Source organism: Symphodus melops (assembly GCF_947650265.1).
Source record: "Symphodus melops genome assembly, chromosome: 23".
NCBI lineage: Eukaryota > Metazoa > Chordata > Actinopteri > Labriformes > Labridae > Symphodus > Symphodus melops.
In genome coordinates this window covers 10,148,898-10,168,478 of record NC_136713.1, presented here as the reverse complement: position 1 = coordinate 10,168,478, position 19,581 = coordinate 10,148,898, and the positions used below count along the sequence as shown (strand labels likewise).

General features: G+C 43.4%; 1 protein-coding gene across 2 annotated transcripts in view; it reads right to left on the bottom strand.

Annotated features, from left to right (window-relative positions):
* The window catches only part of LOC306818651 (FERM, ARHGEF and pleckstrin domain-containing protein 1-like), a 45,051-nt gene extending 25,492 nt beyond the window's left edge, over positions 1–19,559 (bottom strand). Inside the window, exons 1-2 of one of the 2 annotated variants that reach the window (XR_013778335.1) lie at positions 18,774–19,559; positions 13,463–13,691 (exon numbers count right to left, since the gene is read on the bottom strand). Coding sequence is in view for 1 of the 2 variants with exons in the window: in XM_079336332.1 (XP_079192458.1) it covers positions 13,463–13,636 (174 nt within the window). In the remaining variant the exon portion in view is untranslated. The remainder of the gene's footprint in view (positions 1–13,462; positions 13,692–18,773) is intronic. The other variant, XM_079336332.1, reaches the window with a different exon arrangement.
* Positions 19,560–19,581: the final 22 nt, after the last annotated feature.

The following is a 19,581-nucleotide window of genomic DNA, read 5'->3' as shown; positions in this document are numbered from 1 at the left end:
GTAATGACCATCAATGAGCCTTTCTTAGTCAGCCAACAACACACACACTCAGATACACAGAGCCACATTTTTTATCACGTATTGGAGCATGATTTTTGTCCTGTCTAGCAGATGTCGTAGCGATACTTTGCAAACCCGGACATACTGTTGCATTTGCATAAAACAGACCATTCATTGGCTCGTGTGCTCGCATGCAGGGACACAATTAAAGAGGCGGAGGAAACAGTTGAAGGCAGAGTTTCCTGCTGCAGCACTGGACCATAAAAGCAACCTGCGAAGGCCAAGGTCGTGTCCTTACAGGCCGTTTCACACAGCTGTCCTTTGCTCCTGACTTTTAGAGATAATTAGAAGGCGAGCAGGTCTCGCAGTGAGCCTTAAAAGCCAAAAGTGTCCATCAGCAAACGGCGCTGAGAGCCGGCTTCAAGCCACGATGGTCCAAGTATCCCAGCCAGAAAGACCTCCAAAAGGCCGAGCTTTAATAAGGAGAATTCAAAATAGATCTCGACATGGGAAAAGGCACAAAAAAAAACAACAACTTGAATTTGCACTCAAGCATGATGTTTTAGTATCTCTCTCTCTCTCTCTCGTTTTTGTAGCAAACTCATGTCTAATGACAGCGGTGCCCCCACACAGGACCTATGTTAGTGGGAGGTATACAGACGTACATCGCAGTCAGCCGGGAGGTGGACTGTGTTGGCTCCCCTGCGGTGAGTGTTGTTTCTGGTTTGTGTTGCTGACAGCTAACATGCCTGAAGTCAACTGTGTCCACACCAAGAACCCCCAAAGAGCAACACAACACTGGTGGTAAACGTGCAAACCGCCCACAAAACAAACTCAAAATCAGGCAGTGGGTTCATCATTTACTGTCTTCGATAATGGACTCTTTGACTTCCTTGTTGGTTGTCTAAACTCTATTTAACCAATGACACTTTGTCTGTTAATGACACTCTGCCTGCCTGTGCATAATCCTCAAGCGTGACAGCTAACAACAGCAGCACTTTACCCAGAACCAGGTGGAACAAGAAGACCAGCTCGTGGACATATGGAGACAATACGAGTGCCTTTAAAGTGTCTCATGTGAGACATAACACAGGAGGGCGGACAAGAAAAAGGCTAATACTGGAAGTGTTTCACACTTTCCAAGGACAAAGGCCCCAGTACTAAAGCGCAGAGAAATAATGTTTTCAATGTTGGAAAATGAAGAAATTCATCAAGAAAATGTTTTAAACAGAACTTAAAAAAAGCATGTAATTAGCTTAGCATAAAGGGAAGGTGTGGTCATGTCTCTTCCTCAATGTTAAATGTTTCTTTTGCACTTTGTCCCATGTCTGGACTCACCTTGACTGATGGCACCTAAAAGTGTCAGCACGTGATATCAAAGTGTCTTTCTGCTGAGACAACGCTCAATGCTATCCACATGTCTCTCATGCTACCAGGTTAGTGCCTGTCTAAACTGGGATGTGGTATATCAAAGTAATTGTTCCACTTTTTTCCCCCTTTTTGCCCCTATAGAAAAAAGCCTCCACATACATGACTTCATTTTCTCTCTGAGTCTCTTCTTTTGTTACTTGGTCAGATGGAAAGTTAATGAAAAAGCATCTTTCTTTATCTAAAGTCCCACCAGTCACACGTTTCTCACATATTCCATTCACGACATGAAAGGTCAAGATAGACGTATTTCACCTCCTAATTATTTTGTTTTTCTTCCTCCGCTCTCCTTTTTCTTCCCATCATGTGTTGCCCTGCAACCTGGGGCCAAGCAAAATATTCTCACCATCTGTCTTGGCGTGCAGAGGGTTTACAGAGCCTCCCACAGCGTCATTGATTCAAATGACCTATGAAACCCTCAAAGAAATATACCTATGTGGCATTGGTAGTATTTAAAACCTTTAGTCACTGATGAATATATGTGTGTTTTTATCAAGGCTGTTAAAAATGGCCACCTATCTGCAGACTTTACGGAAATTGGACGCGAGATATCTTCCTCCTCTCAATCTGTTATTTTCAAAATAAGGTTCCAAGTCCTGCTAGAAACAACAGACCCTGACTGGGGGCGAATTGGCATGCAGTAAAAGGATGTTTGAAAGGTCTCTAGTCCTGCACTCTGACTAATGTCAGCAGGGATAGAAAACAGATGGGTGAGACTGATGATAAGAACTCTCCACGGGGGGAAAAGACTGGGAGAAAAACATCTCAGAGCTGCTCCGCTTCTTCCATTCGGTCCCCCTGCGACGTATTCTAACAGGGATCATTTCAGGGAAATGTTTTGATTTGTTGTTATTACATCTGATACGTCTTAAAATTGCACTTTTACTGGGTTTTCGTCCTAAAAAAATCACCTTTCCTCCAATCCAACAATTTGAGCTTTAAAAAGCAAACTCCATGGACCGTGGGGTTAGGAGTAATAGATGTGGACAGATAAAGCCTGATAATGAAAGAGATAACTCCACCCTGCTGAGAGACTGCCAGAGAATCTCCGCAGCCTTCACTAAACCTCAGTCTGGCTGTGAGTGTACATGCTAAGCAGTAATTTGAGCCGTAAATCTGTTTTATTTTAATGGTGGACCTTATGAACAAGGTGCACGTTGCTTCCCTTCCCTCATCAGACAAGAGCAAACAATGACACTGTAGCAACACACTTTAATTTAATGAATGAGTACTCGATTGCACCCCTAGTTGCTAGCAGAAAATGGTAGTTGGTCATAAAAGGACAAAGTGTAGAATTTTGGGTGTTTGTACAAGTGTGGCAAAAAGCATCCGTTGAATAGCACTCCCAAATGATACTGTACAATACTGTACAACTTACACCAAAATACCAGTGAACAGCAGGACAGCTGGATGAGGCTTCCTCCCTCCTCGACTGTCCACCAATCACATCCCTCCGTTCAGATTAGGTTAAACAGCTTAACCTACTGGCAAGACGTCAGTCCTGGTTCCTCCACTCAGCCAGAAGGGAAAGGACTCAAAATCACAAACAGATGGACACACATATATACACACATCCATGTGTCTAACTGGACTGTTAAACAAACTGCATGCTGGCAGAATACCTGCTACTATTGTCAGCAGTGACAGCAAGGCACTATGGGAGATCAGAGTGGCAACACCCTGGTAGGGGATGAAGAAGACAATGTGTGCAGACTTCTGGGAAGATAGCAGCGTGTCTGAGTGTGTTCATGAGAGTGTGTGTGTGTGTGTGTGTGTGTGTGTGTGTGTGTGTGTGTGTGTGTGTGTGTGTAGTAGACATTAAGGCCCACACAATACTTGAGGCAGATAATTAAATAAGGCAGCAGAGGGGAATACATTCACACTGCTGTACCATTAAAAAGCAATTGGCGTCTCGTGTGGGATTCACTTGTGCGACGCCTCGTGCAATAATGAAGTCTGTAATTCTCGCAACAGGGCGTCTTTTGTTTCCTGGAAGCCTCCAGCGCTCCATCGAGAAACTGAATGATAAAATGGAAATGGTGGACCGCATGGTCCGAGCTTTTTCAAGCTTTTATCTCGAGTGTCTCACAGTACCAAGAGTAGAAATTCAGCGTGGGTAGCTGCTGTGGGAACTCGAGCACTATCCATGCTTTGGCTTTAAGTGTTGGCTAAAAATATACCAGAGGTCTATGATTATGAGTCAGGAAAGACTTTGGGTTTTAGGTTCACTGATTCACTACACTGTTAACTGCATTAGGTTAAAAAAAAACATGTTTGGTAGTTTGTTCACTGATCTGGGGCCCAAGCACTGAAGCTTCAACACAAACCAGAGTCTGATGCTTTCATCCCATGTCAGGGGACCTTGGGTGGCTTAAAAGGCAGCATCAAATAAATGTTATTATTATTAAACCTTATGAAACCATTACTCTCTATTTGGTAAAATAAGTGAGCTTTTCATTCAGGCTTTCTTAAGCACCAAATAATTCCAGTGATAGTCACTGTTCAAAGGTAATTCGGCATCTTTTAATGGTGTCAGTTGGCTGAAATGTAAACTTACATCGGCTATTGTTTTTAATGAGGCTCAATTTGTAGCTTGTTAGCATCACAACAGGGCTCGATTGTGATAATAGTCTAAATTAAAGTAAGACATCAAAATATAAAAACAATCTTTGTTCATGATCTCAGAGGCAACTAAGGCGTCATAAAAGTTGTGGATACCTTCCATGCCGCCGCCTTTAGAGCTTTAGTTTCCTCACCCCATTTAACCTCACAGCAAATAAGACGCCATAAAAATCAACCCTCAGATGCCTGAAGCCTGGCATGTGTTTTTGTTTTGCACGTGTTGCTGAAACGGACGATTTACGAGCCACAAACAGGGTGTGGAAACACAACTGAATATACAAACTATGCCAATGGTAAACACTTACAGTATGCGTGTGTGGCAATGAGAACATATGGATGATTTATAAGTGAGGGATAGACGTTAACCACGCCACAGCAGCTCGCTTTATAATGTAATTCAAAATGTATTCGTCAGTGATATTGAAAAATGTCAATCAAGCAAGAATTAGTACCATAAACATTCATCATCAGATGGAAACTGACCTCATCAGAATTTCCGCAGCCACTAAAGTACAGTTTAAATGTTGCATAAAAGCAGTGCTAATTAAAATAAAGCATCACTTAATTCATTTCAGAATAAGACTAACAGACGTAAATCAAACGAATTAATCACAGCCAGAGCTTGCAGCATGATGAAATATTGGGAATTCCCAGTGAGGGCTGGAAAGGAAAAGTCTCTCAGTGAATTATGGTTGGGGTGACTTAAAAACTGAATGATGACACTAAGGCATGACGAAACATCCGGACAGGCAGAGCAGCGTGATGTCTGGAAAAAGTAAGAGAGAGAGAAAAAAAAAAAAAAAAAGGTGCAGAGAGGTGGAAAACACAAACTGCTTCTCCTTCTCCCACACATCAAACTGCAGCCGACATTCCTCCACCAGTTTCTCTGAGAGACCGAGGGACACAGCAGGGGAGACGCCATTGAATTCCAGCGTGGGCTTCTGGAAAAGGTCCAAACAGAGGCGCGGAGGGAGTGAGGACGGAGATTAAGAAACACTTCACCTTTTTGAAAAGAGATGCTGGCGCTGCATGCCTCCACACAACAACAGCAGGAGATTTAGGGGTGAGGCCAGAGTGCAGATCTGAGGCAGAGATTTCACAGACGTTGGATGGAGGTTTGGTTAACACTTCTCAAGGGGCAGAAATCTCATTTAAGATACTGAAGCTGACACTTGGGGTTTAAGCTTTTTAGCATAGCCCACTTAATTTAGCATGTCTTTCCACAAAGTCCCCATATCAAGTACAACACACTCATGTCGAGTGAGTTTTGTTTCTGGTCCAAATGAACTGCAGTTCAAAAATATAAACTTCCAAAAAAACAGATATATTTATTAATTAATTAATTAATTAATATGTCTAGTTTTAGATGTATTTAAACATCAGATAATGACCATGGTGACATTGATTATGTGTTTTTTTTTATTGTTTTTTTTTTGTGAAAAGTGGAACCGACTCCACTTTTTAATAGATTTTTTTTTCCGATTTCTCTCCAAAACAAAGCAGACTTTTTAAACTGATGTCGAAGCCATTTGAAAAAATAACCACTGAAGGTTCAATCCACAACAGTTCTATAGTTCTGCCATCAAGATAAAGGTGGATGTGGTGCTTTTATGTCTGAGTGTTTCTGGTGTGAGAATTCAAGCCCTCATCCCTCTAACACCAGCTTCTTCGCTGGTGACTTTATCACCTGTGCCAAGGGGAAACCCTGACACGAGCTAACTACTCTCCTCCATCATCGGCTGCAGAGTTTATGGAAGCAGAGACAGCTGGAAAGACGAGCCGCAAAACCTAATGGCTTTGCACTTACAGACCTGTCCGACTCCCATCAGCGAGAGAAGAAAAAAACGGCTCATAAAAGAGACATTCTAAGCAACAGAACCCCCCGCAAGCGCTCACAGCCTCAAATTCTAGCTTTCAGGTGGAAGAGAAAAATCAAGCCGAGTTTCATAATGCAGCAGGAATGATCTGATAACAAGAAACAGGAGCGCTGCCTGAAAGCTCACTCCTGTGTCCAACACCAACATTTTAATTGTAGCTATAATTCCTTCTTTACGAAACAACCTCTGCCAGGTTCATGTCTCACATACAACAGGAGCTCGAAAGGAGTGTTGGCGACCGCTCTTGGTCTCTGGCAGTCATGATAAACCTACCAGCTTTTGGCGAGCAGCTTATGGTAATTTCCCATTGTGTTTAAAACAACAACAGTGAGGTTTTACAAAACCCAACTGGAATAGAGGTTGTGAAGACAAGGAGACTGAGGTATTATTATTATTATTGTTATTATTATAGCATGTTAAGCATCAAGGAATCACAACGTTCATCAATTATAGGAAGCAATTAATATCCCACTTTAAGATGGCAAGACAAAAAGAGGGAATACAGCTATTTTTAGGCTTGTACTCTCATTTGCAGCTGGGGTTTGGTGTAGCACAGTGAATCAGGGGAGCAGTGATTACCCTGAATGGGGCCCAGCTCTCCTCACTGGGGACCTCATTCACTGCAATTACATTTGGAAAAAAAACAATCCCATCTGCAGGCAGACAGTGTTTGCACATTAATTCGCTTCTGTGGGAGACGGATGTGTGTCTGTATCCATCATTCCGTCCTCTGCCCGTCACAGCCAGCAACACACCACGTCTCTTTATTGTCCCCTCAGCAGGGGCCCCCCCTTCCTTTCTTTCCGGCACCGTTTCAGGGAACAGTCTTTCACATGTTGTCTCTCCATCAGTGATAGTCTTTCACTCACAGAGTAATAATCTCTGTCTCCTTTGCTCATACTCTCCTTCCTAGCTCGGAGGCAGCTCCGTCTGTGGCCCTGTCTTTGAACTCAGCATGGCTAAATGCTTCCACGTGGCTGCACGCGCACACACCCACTGTGATGGCACAGTGACAAGAAACCTGTATTGCAACAGAAGTGCCTCAGCGACATGTCCGCGTTCCGGCAGAAAGTCAAGAGAGCTTTAGGCGGAGTGTCAAAAGGAGTTAAACCCCTTTCACGATAAAATTTATTTTTGTAACTTTAATCGTATGTGACTTCATTTATCCTCAAGGGAAAGGTCGCTTCATTCGCTCCACGAGCAGGTCAAAGTTTGGGGCTCAAACAGAGGAGGGAAAGAAAAAGTTTCGGAGGGGAAAGTTAGTCCTCAGTCAGAAGTTGCTTTTCGTGGTCGCTGACCACAGGAATGAGACAGTGAACGCCAACCATGACATAACACCGAACAGTTCCTCTGTTTGAAACTCTGTATGCGAGCATGCTGCATCCACATGTTACTCAAACTGCGAGTTATGACAGCGTTATTCCAAAACCATTTCCTAATGGAAATAAATACACTCGTTGAATGAAAAAATCTAAAATTGGGGTAAAGTAATCTTTGTTTCCCTTTGATTGGTGGAACTGCTGGGAAAAGACACTTTCACCAGTTCAAACTGTTCAGAATAATATTTTAACTATACAAAGAAGTTTTCTACCTCTGTGTGTAGGTCTATAGTGACGGAGAACTGAGGAGATGATAATACACCACACGTGCATTTAAATGATTAAAATAACAAAAGGTTATAGAGTCATGGTTGTTCCCATTCATGTGTATGAGCTTCATGAGGGGGAGGTGTTACATTTGTAAAGTGTGCCACACTGCAAGGCAGGTTTGAGCATGACTGTTTGTACCCTTTTGACTCTTGAATTTCCCTCGGGATCAATAAAGTATCCATCTATGTACACATGCTCTCGCTCTATGCATGTTCATGCAATAAAGTCACACATCTACGGTTTCATCTACGTCTCAAACATTATCAACATAGGTTTTAGTATGTTAGCTTCCTGGATTGAGCAGACATGAGGGGGGGTGATAAATGAGGCCTGCCAAAGCTACTGTTAGTTCTGTAAGCGCTCCAAGACAGCAGAATGAAAGGAAGAGATTATTCTGGAGATCAGAAGCCAGGGTTTAGAGATCGAGTGTGTGCGTCTAGAGAGTGAGAGAAGGCTCGTCTCAGCGTGGCTCATAAAGCGTTTGAGCCTCACCCTGAAATGACCTCACTTTACACCTCACCTTGGCGCTGCCCACACATCCAAACCAATGAAACTGAACTACCAGGAATACTGCCAACTTCAGTTCATACAGAGAAACACAAGCATAGTTTGGCTTCAAGCTTCCAAACACACTATTTCTCATCTTTTATCACATTGTCTCTCTCCAGTGTAAATAACAGAACAGAGAGGTGGAAATGAGAGAATCTGAGCTCAGGTTTAACATGCTCCAGGGTGAAAAGTCTGGCTGATTCTCGTAAAACAAAAAAAAACAAAAAAAAAACACGTCAAACCCAAGGATTAAAATAACTCCAGGACTTAGTCTGGACAAAATAATAACTGTCTGGTTTTCTGCATGCTAATTCACTAATGTGAGGCAGCATTGCAACTCATTTCCTCTGTTCTTGTGAGAGGCATATTGGCCGAGGTTTCAGCTGCACAATAAGGCAGACATACCAACGGTTTAGAGAGGGAATAAGACAAAGTTTAACCAAAAGTGTGCCTGTATATACACAGAAACTAAAAATGCAAAGATGAACTTATGCAGTTAGAGCGAGAGAAATACAAATAAACTGGAAATGTCAGAATACAAATATCCATCTATAACTCCCAATGCTTCTTTTGTCTCTTCTCTGTCTGCTCTATCATTTACTCCCGAGGTGGTCGACAGCACAAAGGCCCATCAATTTGAAATGTCAACAGCTCCGCATCGCAGCCAAGAAGTGCATAATGTGTGTGTGTGTGTGTGTGTGAGTGGGGGGGGGGAACTTGTAGCTCGTTTGTCAAAGGCCCGGGGGAGCCGCTAGTCCATCAAATGATGTTGTCTCTCAAACGGCTCTATCATCCTAATCCCCCCCCTCAAGCCCTCCCTCTTTTCCTTGTATTTCTGCATCTTTCCCTAAAACCACACTCCAACGCGAGGTCAGGAGCCATGCCGATCACAAAGTCGCAATCCAATCATGCAACAAATACCACACAGCGATCGAATTGCAACAAAAAACGCACACCCATACAAAACACACAAACCTTTTTAACCGGCATCAAATGAGAGGGTCAATCTTGATGTGGATGTATTGGATGGTGTCGTGGGGATTAAGGTCAAGACCGCGGAGGCAGAATATTAACCAATCCGAGGCTGCTGATTGAAGGATTAAAAGAGGACCCCACATGCAAAAGTGAAAGGGAACATGCGGCACCATACGTGCAAGCACTGTTAGTATAAAACATATATCATCTGCACTAAGAAGGTTCTCAGGGAGGACAGGTCCATGGAGGGGGGGGGGGGGCTCAGCTGTTCCCCTGGGAGTCATCAAGGCTTCATCTCTGCCATCATGTTGAAGTGCAAGTTAAAGCTGGAGAGGACGACAGTGCAGCACGGCTGGTGGAGGGACGTGCGCGTGCAGGTGCAAACGTGGAGATCGAGTCGAGAAACAGAACGGTTCAAACCACGGTATGTTAAAGACGTGTCATTAAAACGGAGTTTGATCCCGCTGTTTTTGCAGGAACCGAAACATATCATTTTAAAGCCACTGCTGGATTGTTTTGCTCTTTCTTCCTGGCCTCTGTTTCACTCTGATGTTTACTCTAAAGGGAATAAGTATGTGTTTCATATCCAATCATATCAAGTTGCATTGTTTCATACTGGATCATATTGTAATGTATTGTTTTGCACTTTGCAGTATCTTATCTCGTCCCATTCATCGCCACTTAAAGGATAAATCTTGTGGTTTTGCTCCAACTGTATTTTTCTGAAGTTGTAATTTCAGTTCAAATAAATTCATCTCATGCCCTTTAGAGGACAATCTCTGATTTGATTTTAGACACTCCTAACTCGACATATTAGCACATCTAGATTATTTTTTTGCCATTCAGATCTGTTTTCTTCCACTTTAGGAGCACACGTTAAGTATGTATTGGTTTCTGCAAAAACAGAAGTGGCCTACACTTCATACTGAGCCTGAAGGCATCATGTGTAGACACAGATGGACTGAAGCGGCTGCTTTGCTAACACTCAGCTATGAAAGAGCTTACAACGCTTCTTTGCTTTTAAACTGAGCTGAGTTGAGGTCAGAAACCTAATTGAATCCATTTCGGAGTGCAGCTCGTCCTCGTCCGTATTTTCCATTTTGAAACAGGTGTGAGTTCCACTTACATGAAGTCACTTCACCCTCTTCCCTCCATTTTAATCATATCCACCACTAAAACCAAAACTGTTTCCTTTGGAAAAATCACAAAAGCTTCCACCTCAAGATAAACCGAGAGAATGTGGGATATGGAGGCTGAACAGTTTCACTCTGGCACATATAAACACTGCAGCTTAATGAGATGAAACTGTGATAACATCAGATATCAAAGGACGGAGTCAAAGCTTTGTGTTGGAACACAGATGAGGAATATGGTGCGTCTGAGCTCGCAGGAACACAGCGTCAAAGGATTGACTGTAACGACATGAGACTGGACCACGGGAAAGCAGGTCAAAGTAAATGAGCAACATATCTCCTCTTTTATTGCCTGCCTGTACACACACACACACACACACACACACACCATCTCTGTCTTTAAATATTTACAAGGTGAGAGTGAGCAATGACGTTCTGCACTCACACACTCGTCCAACATGCTGCCTCTATTCTACATTAATAATGAAGCCTCACAGTGTGTGTGTGTGTGTGTGTGTGTGTGTGTGTGTAGTAATAGTGGCCACTAAGGCAGCTGCCAATGTTTTATAAATGGAAGGTATACACATGCAAGGTCAATTTCAAGTTCAGCAGAGAGAAAAAAAGGAATGAAAATAAAAGGTGCATTATCGATATAGAGTGTAAACTCCCAACGTGTCGCCCTTCACCTGGAATCTGTCCCACAGAGTCTGTCCACATAATCTACATTCCCGACAGAGAGCCTGAGGATACAGCTGATTTCATTGTTGCTTTGAGGCTGAAAGCCAAAGAATGCAGCGTCCATCACACATGGAGCCAAGACGTGTCGTTGCAATTTAAGTGGAATGATCGGCAGAATGATTGTGATGTGATTCACTTTATAACATTTAATAAAAAGGTGATTTTTAGCCTGCTTGAGATTCATGACCCCTCATGAAGCTGGTTCGTTATGTGGCTACACAACAAACACATGAAACCAGGTGTTTTAATCGTGCAGTGTGCAAATGGCCATTTTGACTGAATTTTCTGACACAGATGTTTTTCTGGATTTGGGCGTTTCTGACAGCCAAACACATGCATTTTAATTGGTGCATTTTTTTTTATATAATAATAATTATATTATGATAATTCAACACCGCACTTCAGTCACTCAAGTCAATGCTACCACAGAACTACAGCATGCCCAAGGTGTTATTTAAAGTGTGAAAAATGTTATTTCAAAGGATGTTTTACATTTTATTGCTCCTCTTCCAAGCCCCCCGGCCGAGTAAAGGAGTAGCTCACGGAGGGCTAGCTCTCCCGCTGTGAGGAAAAAATGCCAGACTCGGTGCCAACGTTTTCTAGTGTGAGGCTACAGGCTTGTTTGTTGATTCACACGTTAGTCTACACCTCCTCGCACAAACACAGCGAGAGGCACTGAAGCGGGAAAAAGACGGATTAGGTGAGTCAAGCTAAAAGACAACAATGCTTCCCTTATTGCAGGGAATGTGTTATAAGCAATAAAAACAGAGTCAGGTTCACTTTCTGTTCTTTTTCTCCTCCCTTTTAACTCCACCTTTTCCTCTTATTTTTTCCTGCTCAGCACTCTTTTTCTGCCTTCCTCACATTTCCACTCAATTCTCCTGCTGCTTTAGACTTTCGTGCTTCAGACGAGAGAATATTGGTACATTTTGTGTTTCCTCGCCATGCTGTACTCGTCAGTAATGCTCTCCTGTGGTGAGAGCACTGACGTCTAAACTGATGCTGCAGAGATATTAGGACTTGAAATTGCTTGTGTGAGAAATCTGAGGCAAGAAGAAGACAGCAAAGGAGGGACTCGTGTCATAAATAAAGGCTGCTGCTGCTGCTTTGTGGAGAGCCGCAACTTCAGTTTTCTTACTTTAATCAGTTTGGGGGGTTTGAAAAATTCTAAAAATCACACATGCAGATGACATCCCTGAGCCAAGATCCCAGCCCCTCCCGTCAAACTGTCCGCTCAGCGAGAGACGCAAACATCCTCAGGCTCTGACACACGAACGACCACGTACATTCTTGGCATTTTCACAAGAGCCAATTACGGCCCCTTGAAAACTGGCAGCTCTGGATGTTCGACAAGCCAGCTGAGACAGTGTGACTCCCTTGAATCTAACTTCATTATCATCACAAAAACTCCCGAATTGGGAGCTGATAATGCAGCGGCTGGTGTTTCTAAAAGGCGTGCAAATTGCCAAGGAGGGCGTGCGAGCGGTATGCGCTTATTCAGAATTTCAAGACAACTCCCACTATGAATCGGCACAGCAGCACAGATGTCATTAAAGCTACTGCCTGTGAACTCTCCCAGAGGACCCTGCTCTCTTAACAGCATTACGAAGCCTTCATCTCACTGACATGCAGCCACACACACTCTCTGGACACACAGATAGAGTCAAGAGATTAGAAACACATGCAAATACTCAAAACGCCTCATCAAAGTGAAAACTGATATGTTACAATAAAAAATATACACATCAGTCTGTTTGGAAGGAAGTCAACGAGACAATAGGGTCCGAAAATAACAACGGAAAAGTCTAAAAATACAGATCTATCTATCGATCTATCGATCTATCTATCTATCTATCTATCTATCTATCTATCTATCTATCTATCTATCTATCTATCTATCTATCTATCTATCTATCTATCTGTGTATGTGTGTATTGCTGATAATTTTTGCAATTTAGAGCAGGTGCAGGACATTACTACATCAGAGGGCCTGTACAAAGGTGTGTTGTGCTCTAAACCAGAAGCTGGCTGGAATCCCAGTTTCTGTGTCTCTCAAGGAAGTAGAGATATGGCACTGTGACGTGATGGTCAGCTGACTCAGTTTTGGCTTTTTTTTATAAACCAGTTGTGAAATACACAGAAAATGATACTAATGCATCTATATGACCTCCAAAAGCAAACAAGATAACAACAACAAAAACAGTTAAAATGTCTACTTCCGGTAGTCCTTTTTAATCTCTGCTGCGTGTGGGGTAGGTCTCACACAAAGTGAGCTGCAGCCTTTGTGAATATTTCCTGTTAAAATGTGCTGCAGATACAGCATTATTTATCTGTTGAAAATGTACACTGATTTTTTTCGTAACAGGTCGATATCGACTGTCTGATATATGAGTCAGGCTCTACTTCTAACCAAACCTGGAACATATGTTTGACAACCTCTGTATCTGGATCAGGAAGAGTGTCGAACAGTTCGATCAGACGTTCCACTCACCGAAATTTGGAAGACTTCCTGTGTGTCATCGAGCATCTGCACCCGGATGGAGACTTGTCTCCCTGGAGGCTGTGTAGGAGGGCGCAGACCCGGCTCCAGAGTGGACACCCCAAAACTGTCAGGGGCCCCCAACCTCTGCCCGGCTGTAGACGGCCTGTCAGCTGGTTCCACCATGGTGAAGGATGCTGCGGTTGAGGATCTCTTGAACCGCAGAAACCTCTTTTCAAATCTGGAGGAGAGAGGAAAGAGTACTTTCAGATGTAAGGTTGCAGTTAAAGCTGGAAAAGCAGCAATCTGTTCAGGCTGTGATTTTCAGATATTTTCAGACGTCTTAAACACACAGTAGGCAGTTTAACGAATCAGCATTTCCTCAAAGATTCAAGCTTGTTCTTTGGGCCCTCATCCTAAATAGAACAGTTGCATCACATCCTGTGTGTTGGTCGATTCTAAACAGAATTTCCTTGTAAGGCATTCCTGTTTTCTTTTTATAGAGATTGTGTGGGTGTTCCACAAGCAAAGATTTTTCAGGGGGGGAAAAAAAGCACCACGAAGAGCATCAATGTTGCTTTCTGGTGAAAACGTTCTTTAAAAAAAGTGGGAAAAAATATTTTGAAATGAGTGTGCAAAAGACAAAGAATTGGTTTGGGGGAAACTTTCTGCCGAATAAGCTCAAGAAACGTGAGAAAAAGCCGTCCACATTTATTCAGTCTGGGTTTAATTGGCTCTACACAAAAGTTAAAACCACCAGACATTCAGTCAGTGAGTTTTCAGCTGGGATTTATTCTGGTCAGGATGATGAAAGCGGTGGATAAACCACAGTATGACAGCGAAAATTTAAAGTTGCGCTGATGCACAAAGAGGCAGACAGAAATGTCTCACACCTTGCGAGACACACTTCAGCACATGCAGGTGGGATTTACAGCGTTTCCTTCAAACCAAACACGCCGCTCGGTTTAAGACCAGTTCAGACTTGAATCAAAGCGCCACAAGTGGGGCAGATGAGATACAGTCTGAAAACACACAATGACCCCCGCCCCCCCTCGCTCTCTCTCTCTCTCTCTCTCTCTCTCTCTCAGTCTCAAACAGGCACAATCTTTTCAGCGCCCCCCACCTCCATCCCACACTTGATAAACCTCAACCTCAGACAATAAATATCCTCGCAGACGGTTGGTGACATCAGGGCTGGGGAATGTCTTGTGTGTGTGTGTGTGTGTGTGGGGGGGGGGGGGGGGGGGGGGCATACAGGACCTAACTTTGCTGACATGCAAACACAGCAGTGTTTGTTTGTCTGAGTGCACGTGTTGGTGCATTAAAACCACATAAAAGAATCTCTTCGTACCTTTTATCGGAGCTTTCTGTGAGTGCGAAATAAATGTCTTTGTCTTAGTTCCAAACACACTTTAACATGCTGAGGATCACAGGGTTACATGTCAATCCATCAATAAGTCATGAGGGACCGCCTGGACACCGTGTTGATTAACAGGTGGTCAGATGGGACCCACTGTTATTCTGAATAAACGGAGCAGTCTAAATATTTGGGGACAGTAAGGAGGAAAGCATCCAGCAGGTTGTAAGCATCCTTCAGTGAGGCTTCAACATGTCCCGAGTCAGGTTTATATTTTCAGGCCGAGTACATGCAGCATGCTCATCACTCAGCTTGATTTAAGGGGCAGTGTGATCCCAAAGTTTCCTCTAAAGAGTACAGCTTTCTTTTGCCCAAATCTGGAGGGAAATAAAACATGCGTATCATTTGGGGCCTTAATGAGACGGTTCCAAAAATCCACCGAGCGGCCGTCACTTCTCTCTGTGGCGCTGAGACAGGAAGTGGAATCATTTAGAAGTTAGAGCCTGATTAAGGTAATACATCGGAAAGCTTTATGACAAGAAATTAAATCTGTGAAGTATTTCCTTTTATGCAAAGACACACTGGTTTTAACTTCTTCAAAGTACGGATTATATACACTTCTTGATTTCTTGTGATTGGATTAAATTTCGTGGGTTCAAATTCATGATTTGAAAACTCTGGAAAAAAACTCTGGAAAAAAACTCTGTGTTTGGAACTAATGACACACAGCCAGTGAACAGTGACAAACTGACCTTTGACCTCAGTGTGAAAGACACAGGTCTTCTTCCAGCATCTATCACAACAAATGTGGACTTCTTTGTGTTGCATACTTCTGGTGGAGAAAACATGAAAACATGTAGTGAAGTGTTCCTGAAAAACTTGGCCCCCACCTTCTACTATGTGGCCTTGAAACGTGCACCTCTCTCCATCTCAGAGACAAAAGCTGAAACTGGAAACTGGAGCCGGGCCAAGGAAGTGACCTGACAATAATAAAAAAGGGGCGTGACATTCAGGTTACTCATTACACCTGTGGGAATGTTCCGTTTGTTCCTGTGTGCTACTTCCCCCCGCTGCACTGCAAAAGAACGCTCTGCTCTGTTGTTCGTCTGCGTCGAATGCTCTCAACGCCTGCTCGGCGAAAAAGCTCCACCTCCGGGAGTAATCGTCTTTTGAAAGACGACGTGCCTTCAAAGCAAACCAAGTGTCATCGCAGAGACGTCTCTAAAGCGCTACCTGATCGTTCACTAAACAAGCAGGTGCCAATGAGCCTGACAAGCACAGTCTGCAGACAGTAGGGCTGGTTTGTGGAGGAAATGTTTTCAGTGGCTCCACATAATGGCTGCATGTCAGGCTTTTAAGGACAGTGGCAGAGTCCCTTCCCCTCGTAAGTTAAAACAATACAGTATCAATGAAGGGGGAATCAGAAATCACAAATTCAAACCCGTGTTGGCGTATTGGTTGTGTTTCGCCGTCTTTGGGACGTGTTGCACAACGAGAGAGAGTGAAATATTCCGAAGCAGAAGTTTCCTCCTGTTCTCAGAACAGGCTGAAGGATTATACATGGGGCGAAGCTGAGCAAGAGAGGAATACAGAGTGAGCTGATCACACTGCGGGCACAAAGGAAGCCACTGTGGGAGCTTCCAGCAGGCCGGGCTTTAAATCGGAGGGACTGAGGCCTCTCATGCAGCCTTTGAACTGAAAGTTTTCCCAAGAGTTTGTAGTGAGGGGGAAGCCAGGCTCTGGGAAACGGATGTGAGTGTGAGTGTCGGTGTGCATGTGTGTGTGTGTGTGCATCTTCAGAGAGAAGGCTCTAACTTGAACTGGTTTTAATCCTTTTGTTGTTAAGAAGTAATAATCAAGTCAACACACAGAAATGGAACCTTTACATAATCCGAGTGTTTACATTCACACATGAAGTTTGCATAAAGGGCAACAGAAGAGGATTTTGTAAGTGACAGGAAATGAAATGACCGGTCAAAAGCAGCCAGATCATCAATTGCGTTAATGGGAACAGATTAATAATACGGCGACACAGTGCTGTGAAAGAGGATCAGAAAAAGGATGTGATGAGAGGGGGTTTCACTGAGACACAGCTCAGCTCACAAACTGTTTCAGTGTGAGAGATTTAGCTCTAATCACTGGAATGATTGTGTCTATCTGGCGATAACTCCCTCAAACCATCATTAAGTCTGTTTAATGTCAGAAAATCACTAAAGATGCCTTTTAAAAGAGCGTGATGGATGTATATAAATATCTGGTTTTAACCGATCAACGTGTCAAAAAACATAAAGATGTTCATTTTAATAGGAGTCAACCAGTTTTGAAGACCCTCCCCCCCTTAAATGTACTTTTAAGGGGCTAAAGGCCAGACCTTTTTGGTGAGCTTGCTTCATGGAAGGGATTAATATGGTGTACTAATCACTGACAAGACTGTCGTCAAAATGGAAAAAGTAAACTGGCAAGGAATCAGCAGGAATATGTGGATCATGGGTGAAATCTGTGCTTTTTTTGGAAGAATTTCTGCAGGAAGATGCTACTAAAAGACTGTGGTTAACTTTGACTCGAAGGTCAACTTATTCAACTAACATGTTGACATTTCATCAGAGTGCATTGACTGAACAAGGCTGCGATGATATGATCAGGAAAGAAGCTCAGACAGTGAGTATATATAATCAAGAGGACGGAAAAAAACACATGAGGCCTGCACAAGGAGTGCTTTCATTTCCTGTTACTTTTTTCTAAGAGCTCAGCATTGAACAATCAGCTTCTGAGCGTTCCCAGCTAAGATGATAAATGACACCCACAGGCATCTACTACAACCTGACAAGCACAGGTGAAGCCGAGATCAAGGCCAGATCAATGGCTTGCGCTTGATAGTACGTTCTATCAAGGTGACACTCTCCAGCTCGCCGAGCCATGAAGCCGCTCTGCTACCCTCAGGAGGGTTACGCTGCTGAGGTTGTGTGTGTGCAGCAACAAGGATTGCCTTTGCATGGAGGCTCTGATATTGATTGTGAAAGTGAACGCAAACAAGAGCAAGACAATAAGGATCATGGGTGCTGTTCCCACAACGACCCTCACTCAGAAAAGGGGTGGGCACTCTTCACAGATCAATAAAATGGAAAGGAATTGTTTGTCACCTATTGGGTGCCATTTCAACAGTCTCCAGTGTGAAGGTGACAAAAGAACCATTTTCTGCACAACATGCATGCATGCACAAAGCAGCTTTGTCAAGATAAATAAAACAGACACTCCTATTTAAAGCCCTTTCAAAGGCACACACATAAGAGTACAGTTGGCAAGAGTGCAAGAGCCAGGATGTAGGTTAGCAGAGTAATCCTTCAGCCAGGGTGAAGATGTCAGTGGGCTAAAGGCAGCCACATCACACCCAAAAGACAGGGCAGCTCTGTGTGTGTGTGTGTGTGTGTGTGTGTGTGTGTGTGTGTGTGTGTGTGTGTGTGTGTGTACTACTTATCTACGTGTGTGCTGTGCATTAAAAATGACAAGCCTATTGTGATGTATGGTGAATGGGAGGGCTGAAATAGAATTATATATTACTAACATACAACATATGCAATATAACAAATCAAGTGAAGCAGCCAAGAATCCAGCTCAAACCTCAGATCTAAGAAATAACTTTGTAAAAAATTGCACCGCCTGATCATGTTTAAATCTCTTACTATCGGTTGTCTATCACGAAGCTTACAGCAAAAAGAAGCTCTGCTGGACCTCCTGAAGCTCAGCCGATTAGGGAAAACGAACAGGCTGCTTGCAATCGCTTATACTTAGGACATCAGGCTCATCAAACGTCACGCACTGTTGCACTTAAACGCGTTTAAACTCGGACCGAGTGTCTCCATAAATCTACATGAATGTAAGTATGAAGTGTGCACGATAAAAATAGGAGTAGCAAAAGGAGGCTACGTGTAACCTCGCTGCATACGCCGGATAGCATGATTTCCTTACCCCCTCTCTCTCTTTCTTCAGTATGCACAGATTGTCCGTCTGTGTGAGCTTCTTTCCAGTATTTCCAGCACGGACAGTAAATCCCACAGAGCCTTGTGTTGGAGTTTCGGGTTTGATCAAGTCCTCCTCTCGCTCTCCCTCTCAGGTGGGACGTGGTTTCTGCGCGGTAGCCATTGAGAGAAATGTGGGGAAACCTTGCATTGAGCTTTCTGCTGGAACAATAAAGAGCGACTCACCGCCTCCAGCACAGGCACCCCGTGCACCACTGAGTCCGGCTGAGGGAAAAGGCAACGAAGGCGGACAAACAGCGCCACCTCGTGGACGTGAGGGGGAACTGTTCTGAAAAGGCCATCAATAATGATTCATAGAATTAACATTCTTACACAGAATAATACAGTTAACATTATACATAGGGAGTTCATACTAACATACCAGGCAATGTTTAATTGTACTAGAATAACTATAGTGTTGTTAATGAAATCAGCTGGGTTATCCATCAGGGAAAAAAAGGATAGTGGCCCGTACGGGGATCGAACCCGCGACCTTGGCGTTATTAGCACCACGCTCTAACCAACTGAGCTAACCGGCCGTATTGGCAGTAGTCATTTTATGACATCAAATACGAATAAAATGCCATTTTAGTTTCAACAGCTCGCTTGCTGACAGGTGTCCGGATACCTAAGCTGGACGAGCCCGGTTAGCTTCAATAACTATATAGGAGCTTTGGCTCGCAATCCTAATTAAACCTATTCCTAATGTATGTTCCCAATCATCTTAAATAACTGTACATAATGTTAAACCACCGAGG